Source organism: Zeus faber, assembly GCF_960531495.2.
Source record: "Zeus faber genome assembly, chromosome: 5".
Lineage (NCBI taxonomy): Eukaryota > Metazoa > Chordata > Actinopteri > Zeiformes > Zeidae > Zeus > Zeus faber.
In genome coordinates this window covers 35,571,371-35,581,370 of record NC_137192.1, presented here as the reverse complement: position 1 = coordinate 35,581,370, position 10,000 = coordinate 35,571,371, and the positions used below count along the sequence as shown (strand labels likewise).

The 10,000-nt window shown below is 40.4% G+C and overlaps 1 protein-coding gene across 1 annotated transcript in view; it reads left to right on the top strand.

Annotated features, from left to right (window-relative positions):
• Positions 1-10,000, top strand: part of LOC307230342 (serine/threonine-protein kinase 3/4-like) — a 30,625-nt gene that overhangs the window by 14,171 nt on the left and 6,454 nt on the right. Inside the window, exons 9-10 of the mRNA XM_080000653.1 lie at positions 1-167; positions 6,713-6,858. The exon at positions 1-167 is cut by the window's left edge and continues 38 nt beyond it. Of these exons, the coding sequence (XP_079856779.1) occupies positions 1-167; positions 6,713-6,858 (313 nt within the window). The remainder of the gene's footprint in view (positions 168-6,712; positions 6,859-10,000) is intronic.

The following is a 10,000-nucleotide window of genomic DNA, read 5'->3' as shown; positions in this document are numbered from 1 at the left end:
GACGGGGGACTCGGGGACCGTTCGCTCCATAGGCCCGGTGGGGACGTTGGGGCCCCTCGGCACCATGGTGGAGCGGCAGGACGACGGAACCATGGTGTCCCAGCTGGGCACCATGGTCATCAACTCTGACGAAGAGGAGGAGGAGGAGGAGGGCGGCACGATGAAGAGTAAGAAACATGCACACACACACACACACACACACACACACACACACACATCCTGTCGTACGCTGTACTGTGCACCAGGGGGAGGCCTTGCACCACGGTTGCCACAAAAAGTCTTATGTCTTTCAAATCAGACTTGAGAAAAAAAAATAATAATCAAGGATCTGAAACGTCTTTAATAGTTGTATTTTCTTACAGTGGCAGGTTTTCAGTTTGGTGGTGGTGAGTGTAACTGGGAATATTTTCAATAACAGTGGATTTATCAAGAATGATCAGGAACCAGATTGAGTGAAACCAGTTGAAGATCATTTCTTTAGAAGGAAACTCAAGAACTGAAGTGAAGTAAAAAGCAGGTTAAAAAGCAGGTAAAAAGCAGGTTAAAAGGTTAAAAGCAGGTTAAAAAGCAGGTTAAAAGCAGGTTTAAAAAGCAGGTTAAAAGGTTCAAAGCAGGTAAAAAGCAGGTTAAAAGGTTAAAAGCAGGTTAAAAAGCAGGTTAAAAGCAGGTTAAAAAGTTAAAAGTAGGTTATAAAGCAGGTTAAAAGCAGGTTAAAAAGCAGGTTAAAAGGTTAAAAGCAGGTTATAAAGCAGGTTATAAAGCAGGTTAAAAAGCAGGTTGTTGATCTGTGCTCCGTGTCCCTGCCACTCAGTGAGGCTTGAAGCTCTTGGTCACTTTCTCCATTGCGACGCGAGGGTGCGGGAATAGCCGACACCAACTTGGGACTTGTGTCCATTCGAGGCTAGGTACAGGCAAGGGTCACCAGTCTTCTTGCCCGACCTGTGACCCAAGGCAGGGGGGCTCAGGGGGTACTATCACTTGCCCAAGCTGGACCCCCAGACTAGTGGAGGGAAGGAGTTGTCTTACTTCTCCATTCTAGCTCACCTTCTGCCAAACTAGCCAGAGTTGTTCTACATGTTTTTGGTGGGGGTCCTTACTGACGTTAGGTGGAGGAAACCCCATGTGAGCACGGGGAGAACATGCAAACTCCACACAGAGATGACCCTCATCGGGAGATAACCCACCGGAGCACGGTGCCTACAGCGCCCCAGGCGGGAACCCAACCCAGGGCCCTCTTGCTGTGAGGCAGCAGGAAGGTCCAATGCGCTGTGCCACCGTGCCCTTTCTCCATTAATCTCAGCTTAAAAGCTTCATCAACATGAAACAGTATTTACTTCAACTCTCATGGAGTCCAGGTGGTGATGGAGGTGTCAGCAGGGATGTTCCTCACACCTGGCTCATGGCTGCACAAACTATAAAAATGAGCAGAGAGAGGGGAGGGGGAGAGGCCGGGGCTCCTCGCTCAGCTGGGCATGGCTTCACAGACCCCGCCCAGTCGCTGTGGGGCGATGAGTGGAGATTGGACCACACCTATTTTTCCTTTTCTCCAAAAAATTGTAACGTGTGACGCAGAGTACTAAAGAGTTTGATGTAGATACAAAGTACTAATCTACATCAAAATGCAGCAGGTGGTGCTGACCACGCCCACTATTTGAGAAGTGTCACATGTTTCAGTTTGCAGCTCAACTTGAAATGTTTATCTTTGTTCAACTGACAAAGTAAACGTCTGCACATTTCCACGTCTCAAGTCTCTGTTGTAGTTTCTGTGTAGCGTCACCAGCTCGTGTTAAAAAAAACAATACATAGAAAAACAGAATTCATACCATGTATAAAGTAAAAAACAATACATAGAATGAATAAAGTAAAAAAAATAGAACACATACTGCCTAACACACACACTGAGAAACCTATATGTGCACCATGCAGTATACATTTCAAGAACTAGATACACAATTGAGTCATCAGCGCGTGCGCCCACACACACACACACACACACACACACTCTCTCTCTCTCTCTCTCTCTCTCTCTCTCTCTCCAGTCTAATGCTCTGCTATTGTGTTAAAATTGATCTTTCCTCTTTGCAGTTAAATCTACATTAACATTTCGACTTGATAATTGCGTTACCTCTCCAATTTCCATCAGGTGTGTGTGTGTGTGTGTGTGTGTGTGTGTGTGTGTGTGTGTGTGTGTGTGTGTGTGTGTGTGTGTGTGTGTGTGTGTGTGTGTGTGTGTGTGTGTGTGTGTGTGTGTTTGTGTCCTGATGGCTTTTTCAATAAGAACCCTTTTCATTTGGGGTGCCTGGCCCGGCGGCTGCATGGTTTGGGAGGATTCATCATGATAATCGTGAGATTTGACTCAATGGTGATTGAACATGGTGCATCTGACTGGGAGGGATGTGGATACAGCAGACAGGTTGTGGTGTGAGACCAGAAAGCGTCTGGGATGCTGGTCCTTGTCATGCGGTAACGGAGTTAAACGTTGTCTCCAAGGAGCGTCAGAGAAAAGTGCTGCAGCCTCCTAAACTTTAATCAAGGACATTGGTCCAGATTGACTTTTATTGTTTTTTTGGCTTTCGTTCAATGTGCGTGCGTGCGTGTGCGTGTGTGTGCGTGTGTGTGCGTGTGTGTGTGTGTGTGTGTGTGTGTGTGTGTGTGTGTGTGTGTGTGTGTGTGTGTGTGTGTGTGTGTGTGTGTGTGTGTGTGTGTGTGTGTGTGCGCGCGCGTCTCTTCCCGTCTTGAGGGAACCTGTACTTTTAAATGATCCATTAAGTCGACTTTATTATATTATTCATGCAGTAGCTACAGAAAGTAGCTTCACGGTGTCCTCCAACCGTCAAGCCTTTTGCTTTATAGACTAAATGCACTTGTTGTGATTACATTCCACGTTGACGCCGTAGCCTCTTCCACGTTGACGCTGTAGCCTCTTACACATTGACACTGTAGCCTCTTCCACGTTGACGCCGTAGCCTCTTCCACGTTGACGCTGTAGCCTCTTACACATTGACACTGTAGCCTCTTCCACGTTGACGCCGTAGCCTCTTCCACGTTGACGCTGTAGCCTCTTACACATTGACACTGTAGCCTCTTCCATGTTGACGCTGTAGCCTCTTCCAGGCTTGTTTTGCAACCGCTTCAAGCTGCCTGCAGGAGGCGAGCATAATGGTTTAATGTGGATTGTTGGATGTTGACGTTCCTCTGTCCTGTCGATTGACAGTGTGGGATTAACTGCAGTAGTTTCCACATTTGAGATCGGTAGTGGACACATACTGTATTTACAGCCTGAAAACACCTCCAGACCATGTGATTGTTCTGCAGATTTTAGCCCGTTGTAGTGAGAGTCTCTAGGACGTTTATGTGTTAAGTATCAGCCAACCATCACGGCGTTCGGCGGCCAACAAAGAACTGTTTTAAACTGCAGTTCAGCCATTGACCATTAGATTCTGGTTCAGAAAACCTCAGACTGATTGGAAGTCTATGGAAAAAGAAGAAACATCTGACTTCAAATGTAGAGTCACTACATTTTTAGGCTTCAACGTCTCCATATCTAAGTTTACTCCTTGTAATGGGTGCCTAGGCTGTAATTGGGGTTTATTATGTGCATATCTGGGGGCGTGGTTGCCTGAATGACAGGTGTCTAGTTCGTTGGTGACCTCAAACTCGAGGCTACAAATTGTCTCTTCAGAAACCAAGGGGTGACGTCCGACACCACGCCCATTTTTTTCCCACAGACGATGGTTTGACGTGTGACTTGTCAGTAAGTTGCTTAAGGGCACTCAGGTAGGACATTGATCAGGGATTGAACAATGCCTTTTTCGATCACCAGACTCGTTGAGGTTGTGGCTTCTTGTCGGTATCAACAAAACTTTAAAAGTGCACACAGACATTGAAATATCAGATGGAGTACCTCTTTAAGTATTCATGGTGTACTCATCTGCCAGGGAGGCCTGGAGAGGCTTTAATGGCCGTGTTTCTCAAGAACATTACACTGTATTTATTCTAGGTTTCCTTGACAAATCCAAGTCATTAAACTGACGAGTGTCATTTAATGACCAAGTAGCGTATTTAATGCGTTCTAGTTTGTAAAGTCTTACTTTTTGTGAGTCTGACCTTTGTGTGCGTCTGGTCATTTTGATATTCCAGACGTATTATGAGTAGTGCAGCTGGTTTCCGTTTCACTCTGACTTTCTCAAGGTTGATGCTCTTGGCAGCCGAGGCTGGTGCTTAAGGACCTGGCATCAGCGAGGTTCGGACATTACTCAGCAAGCCAGTGCTTCTAGCTGCTTTCATACGTAAAGAAGTGCAAAACAGGAGGCAGTTCTCGTCAAAAACTGAGCCGAGGTAATCAGCAGAATGAAAGTGTGTCCTATGAAAGATTAGTGTCAGTTTCTTTGCTCCACACAACAACAGAAGAACTGAAAACTGTCATCTGTCCTGTTTTAAATAGGATTTAAAAAACAATTGTTGTAACCTATTTCTGTTTCCCAGTTTTTTCTGTTCGTGTCAAACAAGACAGTTATGTCACCAACACTCACGACTCTAAACTATAAGTGATGTGGCTGAGATGACACAATTTAGCGCCATTGACGAGAAAAGCACCTGCCTCCTTGATGCACCACCCGCAGCTTCTTTAAAAAGGTTTTGCCTTGTTGTCGGGAGACTTGGTTGCCAACAGTTCACAGCTTCCTGATATCAGACATTTTTCTTCAGGCGGTTACTCAGACCGCCTCCCAAGGTGGTCTCAGTCCAATACGCTTTTTGGAGGTTTCAGTTCACTTGGATCTTCAACACGTGACGAGTGAGTCCAAAGGTTAAATTCGGGGTTGATGCCAATTTGGGGATGGACGCCTTCAACCAACCTTTGGTAAATAAATACATAAGACCGATATTGCCGACGTCGCCTTATTGTTTCCTGTATGGACCTTCCGGATCAAACCCATGAATAACTTTAAGTGAGCTGTAGTCTGAGAAACCCAAGTTCCACCGTTCCCCATTAAATCTTTTCTCCGCTGCTATTAGTGCATTTATGATACTATCTAGATCGATGGATAGGTAGACGTTTCTCATTAGGTGTGCTGATTATCAAAGTGGATTCCTGGATTTTTCAAGATGTTTTGACCCTTCCTAAAAACATAACAAATTGGTTTACTTCAAATTAAAATTTGGGCCCACCCACCTCCCCAAACCCCAGTTGAACCCGACTGACTCCACTTAAACTGCCTGAAGCGAGCCCTGGATGAAGCACCCTCGGAGACAAGAGAACCAGGGTGTGGCCCTTGTAACCTTGATGACTTGGGTGGTGCTGTGATCGGTTGCCAAGTGACTATAGCGTTGACCGTCACATATTGTCTCGGCACTTTAAAGCCATTCCTCAAACAGAATTTGAGCGTCTCCCATTTAAAGGTGACAAGAGGCCGGAGATGGAGGCTGTAAAGAGACATCGATCGCTAGAGCTTTCCATCGACTGCGGCATAGCGCTAGCAGGAAGCAGGTTTCCTGCTCATGCGCTCCCTGCGCTGTATGTGTTGTATTGCACATGACCACGTAAAAAACGCTTTAGTTTGCTGTGATATTTCACAATGGAGCATGTCACTGTATGCATTGGTAGTGTTGCTCAGTGCAACCCCACAAAGCACGAGCTGCAAGAGCAGGATGGTGTTTGTGGATGACACAGCGGTCCATCACAGGGAGGCGGGGCTTCGTGCTCTTCAGGGTGTCTGCAGGTCCTTCAAGTTCTTCTGCATCAGTCCACATTACTGACGTTCTAAAATTCCAAACCTACTGCTGAACCTCATACTTACCTTACGCTTACATGTTCTAGGTGAACCAACTCACTTCTTACTTGCCAATAGAGAGGAATCCCAGACAATCAGTGAATTTACGTAACTCCTGAGGAAAAAAGTAATGGTTGCATTTATTCCAGTTCCTAATCGCTTACCTGGCTATCTGACCTGAAGGAAATACTGTTCTAATAACAATCTTCAAACGGTTATCCTGTTCTACCTGTCTGGAGGTGGAAGAACAGAACATGGATATTCCACGTGGATCTGAGATGGGGAATCGGACCAATCAGTGTTGGGCCGTAGAGTTGTCCGGGGTGTAACAATGGTGAAGACGTGATCTCCCGGCTGCAGGATCCGTCTTCGCTGCAGCGCTGAAGCGCAGATCACGGTGGCTTTGTGAAGTCATGCATCAAATGCTAAAGCTTCACATTGGTCTGGCGGCTTGGCTCAGCACCAAGCCTCGTCTGGGCGGGATTAGAAACGCAGACTGACCAAACAAAAACCAAACTGTATTTATTGATTCTGTTTGGCTCTTTGTCATTCTGTTTATTGCACCAAGGCCGCCAGATCCTTTGATATGATCCTATTGGTGCAGAATATCTTCAATGATATTTTCTTTAAATGAAGATATTGACAGCTCTGGTCCTCTGGAGGAAGAGTGCCTCAAAATTTTTAACATAGTTGAATAAGTACTTGAAATAACTCCATTTGTGTGTTCTGTGATTGAGATAAAAGTAAAGAGCACATTTACCAACCTCCATCAATTGCCTGTGTATGTCTGCCGCCGTGGCTGCACGTGTGCATGTGTTGTGGTGTGTGCAGTGACATATAAAGGCCAGGTATCGTTATGGATTAATATGTAGTGCCAACGTCTCTTCATAAACGCTTGTAAATTGTTAATTGGGTGCCTGTGGAATGATTTTGTGTTTCAGGGAGGGATGACACTCTGCAGCCCGCCAAGCCGTCCTTCCTGCAGTACTTTGAGCAGAAGGAGAAGGAAGACAACAGTCGCAGCAACGGAGGAGCGGAGAGCCAGGCGGAGCGTCGACGACTCCCTGCAGAGGGCGATATGGAGGTGGTGAGTCCCCGAGGGAATCCTTACTCTGGGTTTTGTGTCTTGTCTGAGGCGGAGGCGGCTCCAGGTTCACAAAGCAAAACTATCATGTCTTTGTTCCAACCCCTGCACGGAGCCAGCGGATATCACTCATGCTGCATCTGTACTACATACTATGTACTATTTACTACATACTATGTACTACATACAATGTACTATGTATGTAGTACATAGTACATAGTATGTAGTGAAGATGCAGCATAATATGCTAATATGCTAGAATGCTAGTATGTGATTTTGGACGCGGTTTCATGAGTGGGACCCTGTGTTCTGCTCATCGCAGTCCAACCTTCCCTGTTCCAAGAAACCAGGAATGGTTACCGTGACGACAGCCGTTCCATGAGCTATGTTTGTTATCTAACAGATGTAAATGTCCGTGTTTTAAATTTGAACACTGGAAGAGCAGTGCACTGATGACCTGCCCAGCTCTATTAGTTCACCCCCGCCCCCCTATATTCAGTACATTGGCAGGAGTTCAATAGGTGAGTGAGCTCCTTCATGTTGGAAGAGTCCTTCTTCCCGGGAGGGATCCAAACAGCGCTCGCGGTCCTGGGTGTGTCCTGGCACAATCTCACGATTCAAAGTCACGGTGCAATCTGAGGTGCGTCACAAAAATGTTTCGCGGAACAAACGCCATCGGAGTTTGGACCCCCCCCCTGCACCGTGCACCTCCACCTCCCAACGCTGAAGGTGTGATTTGAATGCAGATGAACAGGGTGGTGTTGCTTTGAAGCAGTTTGCCGACGTCTCGCGTCTCAGTTTAGATGTTGTCAGCTCGGCCGCTTTGATGTCTCTGGAAGTGTTTATTTTTAAGCATGGCCGATGGATGATGTGAAGGAGCGGTGCCTCCATCAGCGTGGTGGAGCCTTCACAAGCTCACAACACATTCTTCCTTCTCAACACTTCCTTCTTATGTTGAACTGCGTTTTCTTTTAATAGCTTCCCTTTTTATTCCTTCTATTTCTTGCGTTGACGTCCTCCAGAGCGTCCCAGTGTCTGCACCACAGGAGCTGTCTGATGTAACGGCCAAATCATCCTCTGATTGCAATGATTTCAACTGACAGCGATTGTTTTCTAAAATCGTTGGATTCCACACTCCCATGTTTTTCAAACTAGCAACATTCAAATGACGAGACGAGCGCTCCACCTCCGAGCTGCTGCACCCGAGAGCTTTACCGTTCTTCATCCAACTAAGTGTCAGTCAAGTCAAGTAGAGTAGGACACGAGGACGTTCTGAAAGTAAAGACAACATTGTCCTTTAATTATTTACATTATTCAGGGAATAAACACGTTCCAGAGAGATGATGTAGAGTGAGAGAAACAGGAATATAAAGATGAAAAACATGATAACAATCATATCATAAACAAATCATAATAAATATAAACCATGTTAATAATAAAGATAAACCATGTTAATAATAAAGATAAAACATGTTAATATTAAATATAAAACATGTTAATATTAAAGATAAAACATGTTAATATTAAAGATAAAACATGTTAATAATAAAGATAAAAACAAGATAATATTAAATATAAAACATGTTAATATTAAAGATAAAACATGTTAATATTAAAGATAAAACATGTTAATAATAAAGATAAAAACAAGATAATATTAAAGATAAAACATGTTAATATTAAAGATAAAACATGTTTATTGTAAAGATAAAGCATGTTAATAATAAAGATAAAACATGTTAATAATAAAGATAAAACATGTTAATATTAAATATAAAACATGTTAATATTAAAGATAAAACATGTTAATATTAAAGATAAAACATGTTAATAATAAAGATAAAAACAAGATAATATTAAAGGTAAAACATGTTAATATTAAAGATAAAACATGTTAATATTAAAGATAAAACATGTTAATAATAAAGATAAAAACAAGATAATATTAAAGATAAAACATGTTAATATTAAAGATAAAACATGTTTAATGTAAAGATAAAGCATGTTAATAATAAAGATAAAACATGTTAATATTAAAGATAAAACATGTTAATAATAAAGATAAAACATGTTAATATTAAATATAAAACATGTTAATATTAAAGATAAAACATGTTAATAATAAAGATAAAACATGTTAATAATAAAGATAAAACATGTTAATAATAAAGATAAAAACATGTTAATAATAAAGATAAAACATGTTAATATTAAAGATAAAACATGTTAATATTAAAGATAAAGCATGTTAATAATAAAGATAAAACATATTAATAATAAAGATAAAACATGTTAATAATAAAGATAAAAACATGTTAATAATAAAGATAAAACATGTTAATGTTAAATATAAAACATGTTAATGTTAAAGATAAAACATGTTAATAATAAAGATAAAACATGTTAATGTTAAAGATAAAACATGTTAATGTTAAAGATAAAACATGTTAATAATAAAGATAAAACATGTTAATATTAAAGATAAAACATGTTATTATTAAAGATAAAACATGATAATAATAAAGATAAAAACAAGATAATGTTAAAGATAAAACATGTTAATATTAAAGATAAAACATGTTAATATTAAAGATAAAACATGTTAATATTAAAGATAAAACATGTTAATAATAAAGATAAAACATGTTAATAATAAAGATAAAACATGTTAATATTAAAGATAAAGCATGTTAATAATAAAGATAAAACATGTTAATATTAAAGATAAAACATGTTAATATTAAAGATAAAAACATGTTAATAATAAAGATAAAACATGTTAATAATAAAGATAAAACATGTTAATAATAAAGATAAAACATGTTAATATTAAAGATAAAACATGTTAATATTAAAGATAAAACATGTTAATAATAAAGATAAAACATGTTAATAATAAAGATAAAACATGTTAATATTAAAGATAAAACATGTTAATATTAAAGATAAAACATGTTAATAATAAAGATAAAACATGTTAATAATAAAGATAAAACATGTTAATAATAAAGATAAAACATGTTAATATTAAAGATAAAACATGTTAATAATAAAGATAAAACATGTTAATATTAAAGATAAAACATGTTAATAATAAAGATAAAACATGTTAATATTAAAGATAAAACATGTTAATATTAAAGAT